General features: G+C 43.7%; 1 protein-coding gene across 2 annotated transcripts in view; it reads left to right on the top strand.

Moving 5' to 3' along the window:
- The window catches only part of VAV3 (vav guanine nucleotide exchange factor 3), a 1,147,877-nt gene that overhangs the window by 969,238 nt on the left and 154,078 nt on the right, over nt 1–24,561 (top strand). For both annotated transcript variants that reach the window (XM_085602242.1, XM_085602243.1), the window contains exons 22-23: nt 13,507–13,541; nt 21,776–21,892. In XM_085602242.1, the coding sequence (XP_085458368.1) occupies nt 13,507–13,541; nt 21,776–21,892 (152 nt within the window). The remainder of the gene's footprint in view (nt 1–13,506; nt 13,542–21,775; nt 21,893–24,561) is intronic.

Below are 24,561 nucleotides of genomic sequence, written 5' to 3' on the forward strand. Positions count from 1 at the left end.
GCTCCCCCAGCAGCTTTTCACAAGTGAGGGTGGCCCCTCTCCTCTGGGGGCCACAAAGCACGAAAACAGCAGATTTCCAAATTCCTGGCGAGGCATTATGGGGCACTTCATGCTCCTCTTTACCAGCCCCCGCCACTGGGAACACTCTCCTCTTCCCTCAGGGTCTCTGATTCAGCAGGGTGCTGTCTTCACTGGCTCCCTGCGCCAGCCTCTCGCCAGGCTCTCCTTCTGGGACTCACGAGCCCCCGCCACTGGGAACACTCTCCTCTTCCCTCAGGGTCTCTGATTCAGCAGGGTGCTGTCTTCACTGGCTCCCTGCGCCAGCCTCTCGCCAGGCTCTCCTTCTGGGACTCTGTTCTCCCTGCACAGAGGCCCCTGCTTCTGTGCACAAGTCCTGGGCTCTTCTTCTGGTGCTGATAGGGTCCTGGGGGCAGTCAGTGGGTCTCTCCTTCCAACTGCCCATTGCGCCAGGCTCCAGCACCTTCACCAGACCACACCCCAGAGAGCCCTTCTCTTCCTGTGCAAGCACTTTTTAAAAGTTGAGTAGGGGGCTGGCAGAAAGTCTCTGTTGGTCCTATCAAACCGCGACACATCACGTCCCTGCCCCTGCTCCCTCCTTGTCCAGCCTCTGAGCTTGTTCAAAATGGTGTCCTCCAGGGTTTCTGGCCACATGTCTGAAGCCTCATCCTCCACGCTGCCTTTCCTCCTTGGTGCAGCCTGGTGCCTGGCACCCAGTGACAGCTGCTAATTGATGAGCTTGTATCCATGGAGAGGAGGCCCTAGCTTGTGGAAGAAAGGTTATCAATCCATCCAGCTGAGGTCAGCCCTCAGCCTGGGTCTGGTCCTGGCTGGCTTACAGAAATATGACAGTTCTGGATGACCCAAAAGCAGTACAAATATGACTTTGGACTCTGCAGAATACCTCTTTTCACCTCCAATACAATGGACTTTAGGGCATGTCTGGAAACTGTAGGCCTTGTGGAAGGGCCCCACATTCCCTTAGGGAAATAATTAAGTGAAAACACAGTAAAACCCACTGACTTTCCCTGGCATGTTTCTTTCCAGCGTATAAAGCCTATTCCATATCACCACCTAATACTGTACAAGTCCTGCCACACCATTCACTTTGTAGCTGCTCCTGGACTGCGCACGCTAGGAATCTCCCCTGCGCAGCCCGTACACGTGTGCACACGCATGTTCACATGTGTCTGCATGTAACCAGCCCGGTGTCCCTTACTCCAGCTGCTGCGCAGTGGCCTGGTCAAGCCAGGGGAACACCAGTAAAATCCCCATGCAGTCTCTTACATCCTGAGTTCACTGTGGGTGAGTCCCAACTTATGAGGCTCCCCCACAGTAAAAGCTAAACAATTAGGTGCTCAAAAGCAAAAAAATCCGGGCGGCCCAAAGTGTCAGAACCACCTTCTAACACACGCCGCGCCCAGCTGATTCCTACAGGGAAGAAGTAGCCACTCTACATGGGTACACTTCCCGTAGTCAGCGATATCTAGTTATAAGGGGTTCTGACCAGACCCCCCCTTACTGACCAGTTATCCGCTTAGACCACCTACTCCTCCCATCCATGAAATCTCCACCCATGACAGGGATCCCAGACTACCCTAAGAACCCCCCGGGCTCTAGGTTAGATACCTCTAGGTCACTCATGATCTACATGGACTCAGCCTAACTAGGCTCACTTTTGCCCTTCGGCATGCAACACTATGCCTACCACTTCTCTGGACAAGGGTCCAGTGCCTCAGCACTGATGCGGTCTTCTGGGATAGGTCTAAATCCCATCCCCGGGGTCACTAGCTGGTCTCCCTTCCAGAGTTTGTTCCAACCAGTACCCTCTCTCCGTTTTGGTCCTTGCACCCCAAAGATGCAACCTCTCTGGACCCTCACCCTCAGCCTGCCGCTGAGGTCATTCTGCTGCCACCACCCTTTCGGGATGACTGTCTTCCCTAAAGAAAGCACAGCCACTTGTGCTTCCCCACACAGAAAAGCACCCTTTGGCCACTGGCCTGGCTCCCTGATAGGACCTCAGACTGGCCTCACCACCACACTGGCAGTGCCAGGGAGGAACACTGAGGGTGCCTCATCAGACATCCTACAGCTCATTCTCCCGGTCAGTAGCTCCACACGGAAACTACCCCGGGAACCTAGACCCCTTCCTTGTTCTCCGCTGCGAGAACAGGGCCTATGTACCCTTCCCTCCGAGAGGTGCGCTCTCCTCCCGGAGTACCCTTAGAGAGCCTGTGGGCCCCGAGTTAGCTAGACCCAGGCCCACCTCTCATGGCTTTCCCCGGTCTCCCTGCAGCGCCTTGGGAGACCGCCCAGGGACCTACATGGTTCCTGGATGGCCTGCACCACCCCTTATGAAGAGCAGGGTCCCTTCACTTAAGATAGGCCCCCCCTGCCTTCAGGGTAGTACTACCACTCTCAGCCCGGGACCCTAAAGATCCTGGCTAGGCCTGCACCACCGCTTCGCGAAACACAGGGTCCCTTCACTTAAGATAGGCCCCACCTGGCTTCAGGGTGGTACTGCCTGACAGAAGTCCACCTCCTGCCTCGACCTAGGGGATCACCCCCATCTTCTGGTCCTGGGGTTCACGTCCCACAGGGCCTACCTGACTGGTCACCAGCCACCCGACCCCGACACTTCAGGATCCACCACTAACCCTTCCCCTGGAAACTAGGGAGCACATCGCCACCACTCAGATCTCCACTGGGTCAGTTACCTAGCCCACCTAGGGTACCTAGGGGCTACCACTACACACCATCACTAAAGAACTACCCTCCTTGGGGGCCACCCACTACCAGGGGCCACCCCTGGGTTGCTCACCTGCCCACCAGTTAACCTGGGGGGACCTGCCGGACACTCAACTCTACCACACCCTCCTCCCACTGTGGGAAAAGGTTCTTGGGTTCCCCCACCATGGGAACCCCTGGGGCGCTACTACCTGGGGTAAAGAAACCTCCTGCCCCACCCTTCCAGTGGTTTTGGCCTGCGCCATTAGCAAGAAACTTCCAGTGGGGGAAGGATATCTGGGGCCCCTCCTGTGGAAACTCCCTGCCCTTAAAAAGCGCTGGAACCTCCCAGGACCCCTACTTCTCCTGTCCCCCTTGAAGGTCAATCCACTCCTACATCCCCACCTGTGATGTAGGTATCAGTTGCTGTCCCTATCTCTTGAGGAGACACCCTCCTCATGCAGGTGTAGTGTATGTAGTGTTAGGGTTCAAAGGTGTACAATATGGCTCAGAACATTTGTATGCAATCATTTCCTGGAAAGCACCATCCCGCTAGCACATTATAATCAACATAGCGCGGTCATATCAATACAGCTTACATTTAAACCATAATAACTTCACATGACACATATGGGCACGGGGCTTTCCTTTCCCATACCTTTAGTTCACATAACCAAAACGTTGAACCTTTCTCAGAGCCGTGCGCTCTTCCATTTGCTCATTGCTGCATAGGTAATGTGTGGCAAAACTGGACTTATCAAATGCTATAAATGCACACCAGAATGGGATACTATGTTTCCCGCCGCTAGACACCAATGTTGGAAAACGAGGCAGCATCTGTGAGGCCTGCACAAATAACATGACTACATTTGTCCTTCACTGTGAACCAAACACCCAATTGTAGCGCCTGACTCTCAGAGGGTAGCGTTGCAGAGCAGTCTGAGGCTTACTCAAGGGAGGTGGTGTGGGCTAGTAATCGCCATTTGCAGGTGCACAAAAATAACACTCAATAATTGATTGTCCAGTCTGTACTTTGCTTTATAAAAGTAAGAGTACATTTATTAAACACACACACTACTCAATACTATGCACCAATTTACAAATATACATAAGCTGTTGGAATTACTTTGTGACATTGCATAACATCTCCACCCCTCCCGCAAAGGGGGGGTGGGGTCTAGTACCACCACTCCCATGTATGCACATCAACTTGCCCCCAATGCAGTTAGTTGAACATAACCTGGAGCGAGGGCCCTGCGCAATGGCACCATCCCAGTGGCGACCCACCCCATTACCTCAACAAGCATTAAAAAGGGGTAAACCTGCCTTGGTGACACATGACCCTGACTAAGCATCTCCTACTGACCATAAAGTTGGCACCTCTATATCTTAAGGGCTAGCAGTCTGGGGTCTTCACCTAAGCGCAGCAGCAAGAATCCATGTTTACGCACACTTTAGAATGACAGTACTCATCACCTTGGTTGATCATTTGAATGCATTGCAATTACAGCCCCTTAGGGCATCACAGATGAAATCACAGGATTGCTCATATACAGCCAGACACCCTAGCAGGACTGTCTGGCCACATAGCCCCGCTTGGCCTATGACATCTCCTTACACATGTGACTTCCAGTCCCTTCAAAAGAAGTCCTCCTGTCAACTACACTTCTCCTGCAGTGTGCCTCTTCACTTTAAAAGGAATCACAAAAGCATGGGATTACGTAAATACAGCCAGACCCCCTAGCAGGGGGGTCCAGCAACATAACTCCATTTAGCTTAACATCACCTTACACAGGCACTTCACTATACACATGTGACTTTCAGTCCACCTAAAAAGAAATAACCAATAGTAAATGCATTTCGGTGCAATCACACCACTTCACCTCCAGGGGATGCCCTTCTCCAGACATCCCCAACTCAGCCCTTCTGCTGAGCCCTTGAGGGGTTATTTTTTCAGATGCCCCGTGAAACTTAGGGGTGGACTGTTCTTCTTTATGCTGGGGGAGACTGCGGTGCTCCTGCCTCCCCCCTGCACCCCTTTTCACAGATGAGGTTGACCCCCTCCTCTGGAGGCCACCAGGCACAAAAATGGCAGATTTCTTCATGCTGGGGGGGGGGGGGAAAGACTGTGCTCCCCCAGCCGCTCCCCCAGCACCTTTTCACAAGTGAGGGTGGCCCCTCTCCTCTGGGGGCCACAAAGCACCAAAACAGCAGATTTCCAAATTCCTGGCGAGGCATTATGGGGCACTTCATGCTCCTCTTTACCAGCCCCCGCCACTGGGAACACTCTCCTCTTCCCTCAGGGTCTCTGATTCAGCAGGGTGCTGTCTTCACTGGCTCCCTGCGCCAGCCTCTCGCCAGGCTCTCCTTCTGGGACTCACGAGCCCCCGCCACTGGGAACACTCTCCTCTTCCCTCAGGGTCTCTGATTCAGCAGGGTGCTGTCTTCACTGGCTCCCTGCGCCAGCCTCTCGCCAGGCTCTCCTTCTGGGACTCACCAGCCCCCACCACTGGGAACACTCTCCTCTTCCCTCAGGGTCTCTGATTCAGCAGGGTGCTGTCTTCACTGGCTCCCTGCGCCAGCCTCTCGCCAGGCTCTCCTTCTGGGACTCTGTTCTCCCTGCACAGAGGCCCCTGCTTCTGTGCACAAGTCCTGGGCTCTTCTTATGGTGCTGATAGGGTCCTGGGGGCAGTCAGGGGGTCTCTCCTTCCAACTGCCCATTGCGCCAGGCTCCAGCACCTTCACCTTCAGCAGACCACACCCCAGAGAGCCCTTCTCTTCCTGTGCAAGCACTTTTTAAAAGTTGAGTAGGGGGCTGGCAGAAAGTCTCTGTTGGTCCTATCAAACAGCGACACATCACGTCCCTGCCCCTGCTCCCTCCTTGTCCAGCCTCTGAGCTTGTTCAAAATGGTGTCCTCCAGGGTTTCTGGCCACATGTCTGAAGCCTCATCCCCCACGCTGCCTTCCCTCCTTGGTGCAGCCTGGTGCCTGGCACCCAGTGACAGCTGCTAATTGATGAGCTTGTATCCATGGAGAGGAGGCCCTAGCTTGTGGAAGAAAGGTTATCAATCCATCCAGCTGAGGTCAGCCCTCAGCCTGGGTCTGGTCCTGGCTGGCTTACAGAAATATGACAGTTCTGGATGACCCAAAAGCAGTACAAATATGACTTTGGATTCTGCAGAATACTTCTTTTCACCTCCAATACAATGGACTTTAGGGCATGTCTGGAAACTGTAGGCCTTGTGGAAGGGCCCCACATTCCCTTAGGGAAATAATTAAGTGAAAACACAGTAAAACACACTGACTTTCCCTGGCATGTTTCTTTCCAGCGTATAAAGCCTATTCCATATCACCACCTAATACTGTATAAGTCCTGCCACACCATTCACTTTGTAGCTGCTCCTGGACTGCGCACGCTAGGAATCTCCCCTGCGCAGCCCGTACATGTGTGCACACGCATGTTCACATGTGTCTGCATGTAATCAGCCCAGGTGTCCCTTACTCCAGCTGCTGCGCAGTGGCCTGGTCAAGCCAGGGGAACACCAGTAAAATCCCCATGCAGTCTCTTACATCCTGAGTTCACTGTGGGTGAGTCCCAACTTATGAGGCTCCCCCACAGTAAAAGCTAAACAATTAGGTGCTCAAAAAGCAAAAAAAATCCGGCCGGCCCATAGTGTCAGAACCACCTTCTAACAGGGCCTAATCCCAATGCGTCAATAAAGTCTTGTAGCCTCATGATGGCCCTTTGTAGAACCTCTTTGTTTTTCGTTAAGTTGAGGTTTCCAGCTGAGACCCGAGTTAAGTAATAGTCCCAGATAAGAACCATTTCCCACTCTAGTTAAAAACTGAATCTGTGCTGAAAGATTGCCAAATTGTGTATCCTTGGGGCCTACCACCTTAAAATGTGTCTTAAAATTTGTCGATTAATCCAAACTGTTCATAAAATGGATAAATGTGTCTAAAAGTCGTTGGAGGCTGCTAGCTGTACAAGCAATCAAAATTGCATCATCAGCATATAAAAGTACTGGAATTGCTCTTCCACTAACTCTGGGGACCTCTGAGCTGATATCTGTAAGCACCTCCACCATACGATTTACGTACATGATGAATAAAAAAGGGCAAGAATGCAACCCTCATGGACGCCTTTTTTGATTTCAAAGGATTGAGTACATTTACATTGAGGTCTGTATCTAACCACCCCTGTTAAGCCACTGTGTAGGTCTCTCACTAAGGAGACAAGTGCCTGATCCATTCCTGAGGACCCCAGCTCAGTCTAGAGCTTATCTCTGTTAACACCGTCAAAAGCTGAGCTGAGGTCCATAAAGGCCAAGTGGACAGAACCCCTTCTAGCCCTGGTGTATTTAGATGTCAGGAGATGCAGGTTTAAGTTCTGCCCGACTGTACCTCTCCCAGGTCTAAATCCATATTGCAAGTCGGAGAGGATTTCCTTCTCATTAGCACAGTTGGTGAGTCTCTCCAGATAATTTTCCCTATAATCTTCACTTCAATGTCGGCCAGGGAAATAGGTCTATAGCATGCGGTAACTGCTCTGTCTCCTTTTTTGAATATAGGGACTATTACTGACCGCTTCCAGGCCTCTGGATGCGGAACTCTGATGGCTGTATTTATATAGAGAGTTAAAACAGGGACCCAGAGAACCACTAGTGATTTTAACAAATCACCAGGGACCCCATTGGCACCAGGGGCCTTACCCTGGGGTAGAGCTAAAATTGCCTCATTTACTTCAGGCAAGTAAATAGTGAGCATTTCAGTATTGTTAATAGGGTGGGGGAAAGGCTCAGATACCTCACAATCATAGACTGCTGAATGGTTTAGCTAGTCCTCAGCGGGACAGAGACTGCCTGGTCTGGTAGCCATTCTCCCTTAAAGAAGGAGTGATTCAGGATCCCCCAAAACATGGTACTATCCTTTAATGCGCTAGCCGCTACCATCTCACTCCACAAATCATTCTTAAGTTGCAGCTTCCTATTAGCAAGTGATTTCACTTTGTTAATACCACTTCATTCCACTTTCTTTCTCCTCTAATTAATCCCCAGATGTTGGTGTCTTTTTTTATACAAAATTATTTTTATTAGAAATCCAGTTCTCATTTGGTCTGGATGAGGCCAAGGAGTACACACCGAGAGGCTGGTTAAAAGTACAAGACCAGAAAGATAATGAATAGACATCATGGAGATTTTCAGAAGAATGGCAGTTGATGAAGTCCTTATGAGGGATGAAACGTGTTGACTCGGTCTGTCAAAGTTTCAGTGAGAACTGGATTTCTAATAGAAAGAATTTTGGATGAAAAAAGACACCAACGTCTGGGGATTAATTGGAGAAGAAAGAAAGTGTAATGAAGTGGTATTAACAAAGTGAAATCAAAAGAGTGACTAAAATTATAAGTAAACTAAATTAAAAAGTTCAAGATGAACATGGAAAATTGTTTGCCCTTCTACAATTGAGAACATGTTTAATAAGGATTGTGTTCTGCTAGCAGTCATAACTCCAGGAGTGGTCACATGAAAATGTAATGCTTGGGATTTCTGACCTGTGTCTTCTAAGAAACACTACTGCTGTAGATGTGTAAATGGCACATGGCGAGATTTTGTCAACGTGGGCGGTCGGGGGCTGTCGTGACCGTTCACTGTGAGAAAGCTGCTGCTAGTAGTGAGAAAGCTGCTGCTCGAGTAGAAAATCTACTCGAACGGTAGCAAAGAAGCAGCACGCTCTGGTGCACTGTGTGGTGCCATTCATGCAGATTTTGCAGCAAGGAACAAGCTCCTGGCACAAAATATCAGTGCCACATGCTGAATCTGCCTGCTCGCGGAACCCCGTGGAAGAGTTTTTATGTAACTCCACAGAGTTCTGCGAGTTCCACCGGCCCTTAGTTAATAAGAGTTAGGTGTAATTTTTATAGTAGCTTTCTTTCTAAACAGCTGGAATTATTAAGAACAGTGCTAATTTCCTGCACGGGGGAATATTTTATAATTTTTTCTTGAATTATGTTTGGTCCTTTGCCATCAATAGTTGTGTGAATGATGTACAGTAGTTTGAAAGAGGAACTTATGGTAATTGGGAGCCAGTGTAGACCCTCCAGGACTGGAGAAATATAAGTTTGTATGTTCACATTTAGAAGTAGACTTAATGCTGAGTGTTGTATTCTTTATAGTTGTCTGATAGTTGATAGTGGAGTGCTGTGATATAGTCTGATTGCATAGTCAAGTTTTGAAATGATGAATAATGTTATTGCCTATACATTGTGAGGAAATCTAAGCAAAGGAACGGTGCATCTAAGTGTTTCGTTCTTTAGAAGGTAGAGTGGAACAGCATGTGGAGTAAAATACATTTCTGAGATTTTTGTTACAGTTGCGGGTATTTCCTATCTGGGCAGAAAGATATGAGCTCATTGTTTTCTCAGTCACCTCAGGTCAGTATTTCAGTTTTGAAGCATTCAGAGTAATGTGATTCCTTGTCATCCACTGTTCTAATGCAATGAGTCAGATATTACATTTTGATCTTCCTAGGTCCTTACGGTTTTCCAGTTTGAGAATTATCTGTACGTCATATGCATAGTTGTTGCACATGTGGTTCAAACTGTCTTTATGGAACTCTTTTTTTGTACTCAAAGAGGAGAAGAGAAAAGCAGTGTGTAAAACTGGGATGATCTTTTGTTTAGATAAGATGAAATCCAGTTGAGGGTGATGCCTTCTATACAAATTATTTCAGTTTAAGTAGTATTGTGTCATGGTGTACTGTGTCAAAAGCTGACAAGTCCTGTAGCAGTCTTACAGCAACACTAGGTTTTGTTGACAATGTTCTTGAGGTCGTCCCAAAATGTGAATAGGGAAGATTCAGTCCCTTGCGCTAGTTAGAATCATGTTTGCCAATCTGAGAGGAGTTTGTTTACTTCTATGAATTCTAAACTCTGGTGAAAAGCTAATCTTTTGATAGGTTTGCTCTGGAAAGGATATTTGAGACTGGTCTGTAACTTTTTAGTTCTTGAGGGTCCATGTTGCTCTTCTTATGTAGTGGGTGTATATATGCCTTCTTTAATATGTCTGGGAAAGTTTTTTTTTACTGAGTTGTTAATAGTATTTTTGAATGGGATAGATGTTGATGTTGATTGAAGAATCGTTTTGAAAATACGTGGAGGCCAGGGTGCAAAAGGCAGCTTTTAATAGGTCTTCAAATTGAGAGGTTGTAATTTCTTGAAAAGCTCATATAGATGTAATTGTTTCTCTTGATTGTTAGATAAGAATCCAGTGTGTCTGATTTGTTTAGATAATGCATTGCATTGTTAGTTTATGCAGATGTCCTGGAAAGTGGAGTAGATGTTTGACAGTGGTCTGGATTTCGAAATTCCAATACAATTTTATGGTGTTGGAGGACCATTTTATGGCTTGGACATTTAGCAAAAGGGCTTCAATCATGCAAAGGGCCTTTTTCTATCTTTTGGGTGTTTCAAAGTTGCTTTTCAGATTAATATGTCAAACTTTGACAACATACATGCATAGAGTTGTTCCACTTAGTTTATTGTTTCCACATGAATGCGTATGTTAGGTGTGATTACAACTCCTGCATATTTAGTTTATTCCATTGTCTATAGGTTTTAATGGGTTGATAGGTTATATGGGATCTTGAACAAAATTTGATGATGGGTTGATTGGTCTATGCAACAGGTGAGTTTTGTTGAAAAGTAGTTAGTTCCAGATTACCACAAATAACATTGTATGTATGAGCTGCTAAGTGGGTATATCCAAAGACGATATGTTGTAAGTTGTGCGTATTTAGACCAAATGTGATATTGTTTCTTTGAGGCTCATTTGGTTTACCAAACCAGATGTTTATGTCACCAAATATAGCAATATTGGACAGTTTTGGTGATAGATCAGAGACTGTGTGCAAGAAAGCATCAGTAAAAGCAACATTGTTGGGTGGACGTCTGTAGAGGAAGAAGAAGTTGCAGGTGAAAGTGGGGCTGGGTTGGCATCTAGCTAGAAGGACCTCACAACCTTGTCTAGTTACCTCTTCCACCTTAAACCCCTGCCCATTCGCAAATGAGTTACCACCAACTTTCAATTGGCTGTGAATTGCTAATGTTTTACGACCACATTTTGATTGCAAAACAATTGTATATACCCTTCCAATTCAGTATTAGAAAAAGATGCTCTCAACATGCCCCTTCCAGATACCGAATTACAAAACTCAAATTGCGATTTAGTAAGATGCTAGCAAATCACTATTTGGCTTTGTACATCATAAAAAAACAGGCCCGATTTGCTGAATCGGCCCGTTTGTGAACGCAAAAATGCTTTGTACGTCTAGCCCCTAATGTGTGATGATTCAGTGGACATTTGAGATGTAAAATAGTCTCTCACGCATTACAATACAAGTACTCCATTAAAAGTGCATTAATACATAAGACAGTCAATAACATGAGGTGAGAGAGCAATACTTTTTTGGCCAGCAAAAGCTCCTAATATATATATATTTTAAAGTATCAGCAACAATAGGTCAACAAAGCTGTGCTGTGATGTGGGACTTAAAAATGTGGTCCACAATATGTCTGAACTAGCAATATATTTTCTTCAAGTTTCAAGAGCAATATTTTTTGAATTGTAAGACACATATAACATACCTAATGTTGCATCTAAAATAATGTAATGCATTTTAGAATATTGGAATATGGAGCAGTCTATCCAATACAATGGCGTGCTCCGGGCTTCTACAGGCTGGTAGAAGCCTGCAGAGCAACATTCCAATGTTGTTTTTGTTCACAGCTGCTGCTGTGAAGAAAGGCCTCTCAGAGCCTGAGGGGATTTAACCTCCCTCGGGCTCTGGGAGATCTTTGTTTTTAGTAATTAGAACATTCTGCCTTCTAGGGGCAGAGGGGCATATGTATGTACAAAACGTTTTGCGAGTCCTTAATAGTGATTTTCAGCGAATCACTATTAAGGACTCGCAAAATGGAATGTATGTAGGAATCGCAATAATAATTGAGATTCCTTAATATTCCTTACTTGCGAATTGCAAATTGTGATTTGCAATTAAGGAATACCTTCCCATAGGAATGAATGTGAAGACATTCTCAATTTGCAAAATGCAATTTCAAGGGTGAAAGGGTGTCAAAAGGACACCCTATTGCACCCCTGAAATATAGGGGCATGTATGTGCGCCACATGGCACTTTGAAAAATGCAAAAAAGTGCATTTTTTAAAGAAATTGCAAATTGCAAATTACCACCAACTTTAAGTTGGTGGTAATTTGCGATTTCTTAGGGCAAAATTGCACAACTTGGGTGCTCCCTGCATTGAATTTAAGGAATTGCAATTTGCGATTCCTTAAATGCATTCGCAAAATGGGGAATCATAAATTTTGCGATTCCCTAATTTGCAAGGGCCTTTTGGGATGATACATCCCAAAAGGCTTTTTCCCATTCTCAAACAGCCCGAATCTGAGAATCGGCCCATTTGCGAACAGGACATTGGTTTGATACATATGCCCCAGAATGTTTTAATAGCCTTAGAGCCCTCCAAGCAGGCTCTACCAGCCATTAAAGGCCCGCTCCCTCGTTAAAAGCCCTCTTTAATGCTGCAGCAGGCCTTTAATGGCCGTTAGAGCCCGCTAGGTCGGTCTATAAGGCTATATTGGTACATAAAAGCGTATTCCTTAACCTAGTTAGTCATTATATCTTTTCCATCTTTAGTTCAGGCATTTTGTCAGATCTCCCAGACAATGGATACTTTGCGCAGTCACTTATTGGAGCTAGTCCGTTGCTATCGATGGGTAGGCACTCTGTGCTCTGCTCAGTGCAGACAAGATGGGTCTTTATCGTTTTCATCCACTTTTGTTCTAAAATTTCAGAACTCCTCTTTAAGTTTGGTTAATTTATTTTAGTTGAATGACACTGAATCTTTACTTATAACTTTCTGCATGCAGAGAAGCATGCAGATATTCACTAATAAATTAAATAAAATAGGAGGATGGAAGTATTGTGAATGTATAAGAAGATTGTGGTGATAGTCTCATGTAGGAATGAAAGAAGGAGCGTGCCAAAAGGCGAACTGGGGAATGAATGAAGCCCGTGCCTGTTAGGTGAGGGTGTGTGAGCAAGGAAATGAAACATGTAAAGCAGTATAGCTCATGACTGAAAGTGCAGAAAGGTGAAAAACACATCTCCACGCATGTGGGAGAATGAAAAGCAAGAGGTGAAAACGCACCCACGGTGAACAGCGTACTTGCCGATGGACGGAGAAACACCCTGTGCATTAGGAAAGTAGCCAACCTCTTCATGCTGTAAAACCAGCGAGAAAGAAAGGCACAACTTTACGTAAAAGGGACCAGGCACAGAGAAAGCAGAATAAGGTGTACTTCAATTGAACGAGGTTAACTGCGGAAGCAAGCTGCAAGGTAGAAACAAACGACTAGGGTTATACCACAGAAGAGTTTCATCTATATTTCTTCCTTTTGGCTTTGCCATTGCTTGTCCTTCTCATGTTGGGCTGGAAAGGTCATGCAACCAAATGTGTTTAAATATAAGGTAAAGTGAAGTCACTGGATTTGAGTCTGTTTAAAATGAAGCTTTTAATGAAAATGTGCATTGTTATTTGTTTCAAATAATGTATTGATCTATATGCTTTGTAACATTCATTGCAATGATCAAATTTAAATTTCTATATCTTGATATTCTGCTGTCATAAAAAATGTACTTCATTGATCCATTTGTGATTGTGTTTTCCAATTTATTTTAATTTATAGGTGCCAAAACCTGCAGATTACTCAGGACAGCCATGGTAAGTTGCTGAAGGCTCTCAAAAAAGATTTTTTTTTTTTATACAACACCCTGTCACCCCTCAGTGATGAAATTTACTGTGTGTGGTAAACACCTCTTCTCTTTTCGCCCCACCCAGAACCATGTGCTTAGAGTCCATCTCTACTTTCACAGTTTCCAAGCACTTGTGTAGTTACCAGTGTATCATTCGCTCTGAAAGATCATATATTCTTTGATTTATTCACTCTTTCTTACCACATTTAGCATCGTAATTTGACTTCAATTAATCCACTCACTCGCATGCATTTTCTCCCTTCATTCACTTTAAAATAGGTAAGAACTTTGGGAAACTCATACCCAAGCAGTTGCAACTCATGCAGAAATAATGGGGAAGCGAATAAGCTTTGACTTAGAAATAATTGTTCTAAGGATAAATGAAGGTCTCTAAAATTCCATTCCTGTTAGGTTGCAGATAATCGCCTAGAAAATGGCCATCAATCCATCTTTCAAAAGCTATTATGGATAGTGTGCTATTACCAGGTAACTGCATGTAGAGACTATGTAGCATGCTTAACATATAACCTGAGAGCACTTGTCGTCCCCTCCAGCCGATATTCTTTTGATGGAAGGATTCTTGTTAGTTTAATCCGGTGAATAGCATGAGCATGGTCTTTACACTCGGTCGTTCTCCATCTATAAATCTCTCTCGACTTTTTTTTAGCACAATATGAGTGATATCTGACTTTTTTCACGCTTTAGCTTATAGAGGATTCTAAACTTCTATCTTTTTCTGTGACACATCTTGTAGTTTTAAAATACAATTTTTTTGGCTAAGTATAAGTCTAAGTAGGACCTACACATTGTAACCCAGATATCTTTTAATACATTTTTAGGTCTCAAAATATTCATGGCTTCCTGATGAAGGCTTAATGCTGAAACATGCGTAGGATACATTTTTAACCAGCCGTGGCAATGATGAACGTTTCGTACTAGTAATACAGTGTTCCAACCCCACTTTGTGACATTATATCTTCCATAATCAATTGGAGATTCTCTATTAATGAGGACTCAAAATAACTAAAGAAATAATAAATATCTAGAGACAGTGTACACAGCATGTATTGAAGAACTATTCATGAATGATTAATGTAACATCTCAACCAAACGTTTGTACATAATTTTTTCATTTCCATTTTATAACACCTATGACTTTTTAGGCACTGGATGAATGTGGGAGTATGCCTGAAGATATATACTAGGGACGATTGCAGAAACAGACCGATCATGTTTATTAGAATGGATTAGACAAAAAGAGAAAAAAAGTTTTGTATATATACATGATGACGCTGTATTAATTTAAAAAAAAGGAAAAATATTTTTGTATGAATAAATGTTTTTGCTAAGAATAAGTATCTGGATGTGTATATATTGCTATTGAAATTTTGAAGGTGCACTAATTTATGAGTTTCCGAAGTGTTTTCTCACACATGTTATTTGGCAAACCATAATACCCAGGGTATGGCTAAGTGACCTTTCAGTCACACCATTTTCAAAAACTACAATTTACACTGTTTTTCAGTGGATGCCACATTTGCCCATGTATTTTGCAAAATCTTTTATAGGGAGTGTGTATATTTGGATAATGCATTTCTTACAATCCAGATTAAAAGGGGTAGACTAAAGAAATATTTCAAACAGTTGGACATATACAAGAGGACAGCATTGAGAAAGAGTTATATATGGTAATTCTTAACTGTGTGCCTCACTATACAGTACAAAGCTTATCTGTCTTCCATGAACTTCGTTCTTGGGGTACTCCTTAAATTTTTGTTCTACATACAGTAGAAGAATAATGTTAAAAGAATGGAATAAGGGTGCTCATGTGATGCAATGTTTGCACCATCCCTGAAGCAATAAAACATAGAAGCAATCAGTGTGCCACTTTTAACTGGTGACATTATCGTCTTTTCCAAGAGAGGTGTACAGATAAAACCCCTTTACATCTGACACAGTAATTCCAATGCAATTAAAGTAACCAACTGCATCAAGCATTATAAGTATTGTAGAAATACCTCATATGGAGAATAAGTGAGGTAATGCCAATATTTCCACATTCTTAGGGTCCAACTTGCAATTGGGATGTGTGAAAAAGTGACTTAATATTTGGGGTACATGGTAGTCCACAACAACTAATAAAGTCAGTAACCTGTCAGGTCTATTGAAAGATTTCAGAAATGTAAAACTGAGCTCAACCCCTGCTAGTTGGGGCACAGAGCAGACCAGCTTAACTTAGTGAAAATGTGTGAAGCATTTAGAAGTACCGGAAACAGTTAAAGGTCATATACACAACCTAATAAAAATATCACTCCAATTTAGACAAATAGAGTAAAAGTTAATTAACAAAATGACACTTAAAACACAAAATCTAATAAGGGGAATCGGAGGTATGAATTCTATAAACACTTAAGAAAAAATAACATCAAAAAGCGTAAAGTGTCCATGCTAGTCAATGGTCAGAGTAGACCGGGACCAATGTGTGGTTTGAGGCCCACTGAGATGGATCACAGGTCGGATACACCAACCAGGCTTGACCAAATCTGAGGTTTTACCTTTTCCTGGAAATCAAAACCCTTCAGCAGGACAAGGCAGCAGGCTATATTTCATGTTGAGTTCCATGGGGCCAGATACATTTTTGCCAAGGGTCTGATGATTTGGTTTTGTTGCTGCAGAGAAGCTTTGAGCAAGAGAAACCTGTTTTCTTATCCCAGTGTGGGTGTGCCTTGGGCGAAAACGCTGTGGTGATTGGTCCCATCCTCTAGGGGTCTGTAAATCCCAAAAATGTTCCAAGTCTCTCTTTTTAGAGGTAGCAGGAAAAGTCAAGCTAGACAAAGCCAAGGGTGCAAGGACCTTACCAATAGCAATTGGAGGTCAACGCTTCTGCATGAAACGTCACCTGCAAGGGCCAACTTAGGTTAGGTCAGGTCTAGTTGGTTCTGGTCAGCTGGACGCTGCAGGAAAAAGGCCTCTGCAGCTTATTGTGGCCCTGTAGCTACACCAAAGGTCAGCCAATGGACTCTTGGAGTCCACCCCTTTCTCCTCGGTAATGGGAAACAGTTCCTGTCCTTCAGGGCCCCTCTCAGGTCACAGACAGCAGGCCCACTTCTCTTTTGTTTTCCTTACACCAGCTAGTCGGCGGAGGGGACTCCGAGGCTCCTCCCTAATCAATGGGGTAAAAGTTCTTAGGAGTAACAATGTCAACTTTTGCAGTAGTACCTATTAGCCCTACGACAAACAATCACACAGGCCCCTCAGTCTTAAACTATAAGATGAGGAACCACCTCCTCTCCCCTTGTTCAAACCGTGTGTGCCCACACAGATGTTTGGCCAGGGAAGGAGTACCCTCCACTGAGAGCAGTTCAAACTAATTCTGGGGCAGCTTTTCCCCCACTGGGTTTGGTTCCAGCCTGATAGGGAAGACAAATGCTTGGGCCTCTCCAGATGTCACCTAATATCTGCTTGTGACAAGGAAAGGTCCATTTAAGTAAAGTTATTTCCTTGGTCCACCCGACGTACTCATACTGCCAGAGGAAGAGAAAACAACTCCTACACTCAAGCCATTGTCTCTGCTCCGTAGGGCTAATCACTCATTGGGCTACTGGTGGTGAGCTAATACAAATGAGCTTCCAAGAGCTTCAAACAAGAAAAAGGTAACTTTCTAATAGTTACATGTCCTTAATATTTATTAAATATCCGACTTCACCATTGAGTTGGGCTTTTGTTAAATATTATAAATATTAAATAGAGTGAGTAAATCATATTTCTAGCTGGTCCCAATCCAGAGATAGCAGAATTAATAGTTCATTCTTATTCACATTGTTGTCCATGGGCCAGCCGGAGCCTTCTTACAGTGAAAATAGCTTTTGGGTGCTAATCACTATAAGAACTTGTTGACTTTATAATTCTACATGTCCTACTTTTAAATACCATGTACCCTGCCTTGTGGGCCGCACGGCCTACATAGGAGTGACTTTTTAAGATTTTGAAGGAAGGTCTTCTCCTGTCCAAAAGGGTTATTTTGACATGTCGGGCTATAGTTTTAAACATCCGCAGTCAGGCTGCAGTGGTAGCTTTTTATGGCTGCGGTGTTTTTACGCACCATATACATTGGCCTTATATAAAATTTAAATAAGGCTGTCAGGTATTAGTCCATTTCTGCATGTTTTAGAGGCCAGAACACATATGCTGGGCAATAGACATTAGTGCCCTACTCTGCAAAGTCTAAAAACCAGCAATAAAATTCAGCAAAAGATGGGGGTGCCCACGGGAAAAAGGGGAATAATCTCACAGGATGTAATTTTGCATCTTCAACTTAGTGATATCTGTAGTTGGGTCAATATCAGGTGTTAAATTCATATGTGTTTATCATACAAGTAGTAATGGAACACAAAGTTGGTAATCATGACTGTAAACTTATCATAATGTAGTACATTATTTCCGTTGTAGTTCATAACCTCTTCATCCCGAATCGCATACACAAAACATTTTCAAAATCAGTTTGTTAAGCATTTGGCAACATTTTAATTATGTTGTTTATAAAAAAACAATTGTGAACATTACAGTTACCTTTTGTATGATTTTCATTCCTGTATTCATTATTTGAAAGTTCAAGAAGCACCTTTCAAGGTGGGCAAACTTTTGTTCCACCAAAATAAGGAAAGATAAGCAAGGCCTCCCTGCAAATAGTGGATGATATCTACTAATTGTACCTTGATATCACTCTGCCACCTAGTCTTATGTGCCTATAGAATTGGAAGCATGTAACACATATTCATTTTAAGTTAGAAGTTTTTTGTGCCTGTATTTCATTATTGGCCCAGTATGCCTGGTTAATGGGAGTGAAATGCCTTTATGGGAAACTGTTTTTGCAGACTGTAGATGGAAAAGAAGATGCTTACTGGCAGGATGTAAACAAAAGTATATACTTTGCAAGCATTGTCATTTCCAGCTGTAATGGACTGCACTCAGCTGTGGTGTAGGTGAAGCAGGATCACCCTGATGAAGTCAATAAATATAACTCAACATCTTTAGAATACATTTAAGACAGGCTCACTATAGAATTAGAAATTAATTTTTTTCATTAGACAGCGTTTTTTAAATTCACTTTTGAAGCACTATGTTTACATGTTTACCATCTCAATAAATTATGCAGGCAAGCTTCATCTACTAACTGGATATATTCAATGGTATTGATGTGTGAGCAGAGTGAGGAACCGAACTGACCCCTGATTGACTTTAGATTAATCCATGAAAGCCATCAGAGTCTGTGGTTGTATATCTTTGGCAATGAAAGTTGCTTTTTTGGTTGCCCTCACATCAGCCTACATAATATGGAGCACTTCATTTGTTGTGCATCATTTTTATTCATTGTAGATGATGGTGTAAACTGGGCTCTAACCTAGCTTCTTGACAAAGGTTTGTCTCACATACAACTCAAGAGATTGTCTTACCTGTTTCTTCCTGATCCCCTTCTCATCCAGAAGACAACATATAGCAACTGCTGGTTGTTAAAAAAGTACTATTGTCTTTCATTTGAACCGTTCAAAACGATACTGCCACTTATTTGTAGCATTTGGATCAGCATGTCAAGGCCACAAAGCTTCCTCCTTCATGAACAACAGATGGACCGGGACCAGCAGAGCTTTGGCTTACTCTTTGGAGAAAGTTCCTCTTGTGGCTGGAATCCAGGATAGATCAGCAAGACATTCTGCAGCCTCATGAGCAAAGCTTCAGGGAGTTCATCTTCCTGAAATGTGTTTAGCTGCTACCTGGGCTTCTGTAAATACTTTTCTTTGTCTTTGCAGTCTAATGAATTGGAATTTGATTGAAGCAAGGTGGTGAGGGGTTCTCCAGTGGATTCTGCTATGGAATATGTTTCCTTCTATATAACAAAATCAGTGGATGTGCTGCAGTAAGGGATTTGTAATTTGATATGTTAATTTTTTCAAACTCAAAGGCCTTTTAGATTGAGTGTCGCTCACAAGTGAGGACTGTGGCGAAGTCAAGTATTGAACTTTCAATGCTGTGATTACTAACCATCAATCGTCTCTCCTTCCACTCCTAATTGTTATCACCCAAGTAGTTATGATACCTCCTTTCCTTTGACTAGTCCAGATTTTGACGAGAATCTTGACCGTTCAGGAGGATGCTGGGATTGCCAGGCCCTTTAATTGCACCTATGTTGAAATGGGAGAGGCCTACATTTCAGTATACTTTCCTGATGATTGCCTTTTCTGGGAAACGTGAGATACACCTCCCCAAGTAATGACTGGGTAATGACTGGGACAAGGTCAGTTAAAACTAGCAAAAATGAAGAATACTGATACGTAATCAGGACATTCTTTTACTGGCCCTGCAAGCAAATTGGATACCAGTGGTGTGAAGTTGGAGTTCCAGTGCCATTGTACTTCACAAAATAAGTGAACACCCAATCAATCAATCAGGATTTTTTTAAAGCGCAGCTACTCACCCGTCAGGGTATCCAGGCAATGCAGGTCCCAGAGGCTTATTCGAACAGCCAGGTCTTGAGGGCCATTCGGAATTCCGGAAGTGAGGTGATGGTCCGGAGGTGCGTGTGGAGGCTGTTCCTGGTTTTTGCTACGCTGTGGGGGAAGGAGCGTCCTCCACTTCTGCTTCGGTAATGCAGGGAGTATGCAGTGGTGTAGCATGGGGGGGTGGGAGGATGGTCCGTCCCAGGCGGCATTCGTTTTTGGGACGGTGTCCTCCCCGATCTTATTTGGAGCCGTTGCAGGGCACGCAGAAATCATCAGCAAACCCTCCCCCGCTCTTACCTGCGGCTGTCGCGTGGCATGCAGGAATCGCCAGAACCCCCGTCCCCTCTTTCCAGCAGCCAGGAGGCAAAAACAGTTACCGCCACAGGTGGCATAAGGTCTAGCTATGCCACTGGGAGTATGGGCAAATGAAAGGGAGGTGGAGCTTAGTCTCTCGGTGGTTGGTGGAAGTTCAGGCGGTGGTTAATGTATGTGGGCATAGTATGTGGGGGTCAGCAGCTTGAATTTACGTCGCTTCTGTATGGTGAGTCAGTGGAGTTGCATGAGGTGCGGTGTGATGTAGATTCATCAGGGAAGGCAGAGGATGTGTCTGGCTGCAGTGTTCTGTATGGTCTGAAGTCTCTGTAGGAGGTGTGTAGCGAGTCCTACATAGAGGGCATTGCTGTAATCCAGTCCACTGGTGATAAGGGCCTGTGTCACGGTGCGTCTCATGTGTGGAGGTAGCCACTTGAAGATCTTACGTAGCGTGCGCAGAGTGAGGAAGTAGGCAGAGGAGACAGCATTGAGCTGTGATTTTATGGTGAGCTTGTGGTCAGTGATGATTCAGAGGTTTCTGGCATGGTCGGAGGGAGTGGGTGCGTGTCCTAGGTCTCATGGCCTCCAGAAGTCATTCCGTGTATTGCTGCTGTTGCCAAAGATCTGTACTTCCATCTTGTCTGTGTACAGCTCCAGGCAGTTGTTTTTCATCTAGTCTGTGACATTTGTCATGCATCTGTGGAAGCTGAGTTGGTGGATATTCACAAACCTTTGCAAGGCATATTTCCACCCAGGGCTTAACCCTGGATTTATCAGTAAATCTGTATGAAAGGTCGAAATAAGAAGGAGACATCTTCAATGTTTATGGGAATGTAAAGGAAGCATAATTAGCAAGTGAATTAGCACTTGGTAGGGGATTTTTGCGTCATCAAATATACACGTTTCTTTGCTCTTAAATAGAATTTACAAAATATTTCCAGTAGAGATCAAGTGAAAAGTGCTACATTCGCAGCTTCTCAAAGGGTTGTGACAGAAACCCTGTGATTACCGAAAATGTCAAGGTGAACTCGAAACCTAGGTGTAAAATTTAAAAAAGTACTTTTGCAATAGGTTTTATGTGAACTACGGATTCAAATTCTCATTCTGAGGATTGGACATGGCAAATATAAAAAAAAAATGAAAGAAATAATATATTACCTGCAGGCTGTGCGATTGTTAAATGAAATCTTTCAATCATCTTCCAGAATTGGTGGTAAAATCGAATGCGAATAAATCATTAAATGAAGCAGAACCAAGAGTTATTGCATAAATAACGCGGTGTTTCGCACATGTTTCATAGTTATGCCCCGAAATCGTATGATATAGAAAGCATATTTGCCTTGTGTGCAATTGGATAATGTATTGTTAAGTTTAAATAAATCATCTCTTGCAGGTATGCCGGGGCAATGGAGAGGCAGCAGGCAGAGAGTGAGCTTGTGGACAGAGGGAATAGCACTTACCTTGTGCGGCACAGGACCAAGGAATCCGGGGAATATGCGATAAGCATAAAGTAAGTACCATGAAAACACCTCCATTAAAATATCTGAGCGCGGGTTTATTAGGACATTTACGACTCAAAGAGTAACACAGGGGCCTGGAGAGGGGGCTTTAAGCCCCAGGTCCTGCACTCCTTCAGTAGAATGTATTCAAAGATTTTTAAACAAATCTGTCATCTTTGATTCAGCTTACTTTGCATAACTACTAAATGGCGCTGGGTACATTCTTTTCTTTTTATTGAAACCCAGAAAGAGGTTTATATGGTTTGCCAAAAACGTAAGAAGGATCAAGTGGCCTCTGCTTTCCTTGGGGACAAGCCTCAAAATACCTTCTGAGCAGCTTGGCACCGGCTGCGGTACTCTTAAGAGTTAATTTGTAGGATTATTTACGAAGTGAACTTTTTCTCTTCAAACATGGCCTCCCATACGGCAGCAACTTTGACATCTTTTGGAATTACTGTATTGTGAGTCAGTCTGTACAGTCACACTTTGGGCTAAGAGCCTCAATGGGTGACACCACCAGTGTGTGTTTGTAGTGCAATACTTGTATCTACAGGCTGTTCACAGCCTATCCTTCAAAGAAATCAGCTTTCAGCCATTAATAATAATAAGAAAACGATTAGTAATAATAATAGTTGTTGTGGGTTTTGTTGTTATTATTATTATTGTTAAAATCTGTTGATAATTTGTATAGATTTATTGAGTGCTAACCAGATCTTCACTGCTGTAAGTGCACTAGCACTTAACTCTAGTTTGCAATTTACCGATATGTAGGACGGCTTCAATGTTGCGTTTTAGGAGGTAGGCTGCAGCCATCAAGTCTTCTTTGTGGGGATGGTACAGTCCTTTGTGATGAACAAAGGTGCGAGTGCAGGAACTTCGAAGGGATACAGGCAATTATATCTCGCGCATCTGAAGGTGTGAATGGCTTTTCCATGTGCTAAGAGAGGATCCTGCTCTGAACCCAGTAAGAGAAGGCACAGTGTGGACAGATTTCACAACTTTCCAAGGTACAAAAGCATCGTCTGTCGATCGCAGATGTGGGTGCTCCACGTTATGCATTAGCGGACTGATAATCTGTTAGATGGTAGTTGATGATTAATGTCTAGCCTGAATGCCGGGAAAGCATTAGTTGAATGATTTTCCCTGTGTGACGTACTTATTGAATAGTGGGGCTTCTAAGCTCTTTTCAGAGCAATGTGATAGATGCAGCGGGAGGCAGCATGAGTTTGACTCTCTAATGGGTGATGTGATTGTTTTTGTTTCAATGCTCTAGATTTCAAGCAGAGCGGCTCAATATTGAATAATGCCCACATGCCTCCAAAGCCTGAGAGTGTCCTGCAGGTACTTAGCAAGATGAGGCAGATGGATTTGTGAGCTTTGCAAGTCAGACAACCTTTCGTGAATTGACCGAAGGTTTCTCTCTCTAGCCAGTGGAAAGAGAGTAGGGTTAGTGTGATGTGTTATAACTGACAGGGATGTAAGCCCAGACATTCTGCACCGCGCGTATCTTGCCTTCAAGCCAGAAGGGAATTTCTATAACTTACCCTGTAATGCCTGAATAAAACTGCGATGACAAATGGCGATTTTTATTTTTCTGAGAACATTGAATTAAAGCTGTGCTCTTTTTTTGCTAGGGATGCGTGTTTGCAACATACACGTAGTTTATCTCCTGAAAGGATAGCTGACTATAACGCTGAGATTGGGCAATTATATTTCCTCTCGATAACAATCCATGAAATGTGTTTTTCTTCAGGGACATGCATATCGCTCTTTGGTGCAGGGGTAAGCCACTGTGATGTAACCCTGTGCTAAACAGGTTCATTTTTTTATTTAAAAAACGAAAATTCCTTAATTAGGTTTTCTTTTCTAAAATACAACAATAGAGCTCACCTCGCTATTCACGTCATCTCCCATGACAGGGGGGCATTCATTACTTTTTACTGTTCCTCGGTGGTGACAAGCAGCAAAATATATGGCTACATGTCCGCTGTTAGACCTGTCGGGCTTAGGGTGTCTTCCCCTAAACTTTTTGCCACCACCCTCAGATTTTTCTGCCTTTGTTTTTGGGGCCTTAGGATTCTGTGCACTTTATCACTTCCTAGCAATGCTTAAGTACTAGTGCCCACTCCCCAAAACATGGTAAAAGTAGCTTTACACCTGATTGACATAATTAAAATTCTTATAAGTTCATAGTTAAGTGGTATACCATGTACCCAGGGCATATTAATTAAACTGTATTAGTGGGCCGTAGCCCCTATTGTGGCACCCACTAAGTAGCTCTCAAAATATATCGTAGGTCAGCCATTGCAACCTGAATGCAGTTTTAAACTGCCAACTCGACTTGTCAAAATAACCCCTTGGCCAAGACATAAACTCACCATTTGTTATATATAAGTCACCCCCAAGGTAAACCTATGCAGCCCAAAGAGTAGGGTGCATTGTAACAAAAAGGTTGGACATGTACTTTTAAGCTTTACAGGCCCTGGTAGTGAAAAATTTGCAAGTTCATTTTTCACTATTGTGAGGCCTTCCTCTCTCATAGGATAACAATGGATTGCCTTATTACATTTAATAGGTGCTAACGTTTGATTGTGAGGAGGTAAGGATTACATGTTTGGTATCTGAGGAATTGTAATTTAAAATCGTCTTTAATGGTAAAGTTGATTTTTAAAATTACACA

Source organism: Triturus cristatus, chromosome 4_2, assembly GCF_964204655.1.
Source record: "Triturus cristatus chromosome 4_2, aTriCri1.1, whole genome shotgun sequence".
Taxonomy (NCBI): domain Eukaryota; kingdom Metazoa; phylum Chordata; class Amphibia; order Caudata; family Salamandridae; genus Triturus; species Triturus cristatus.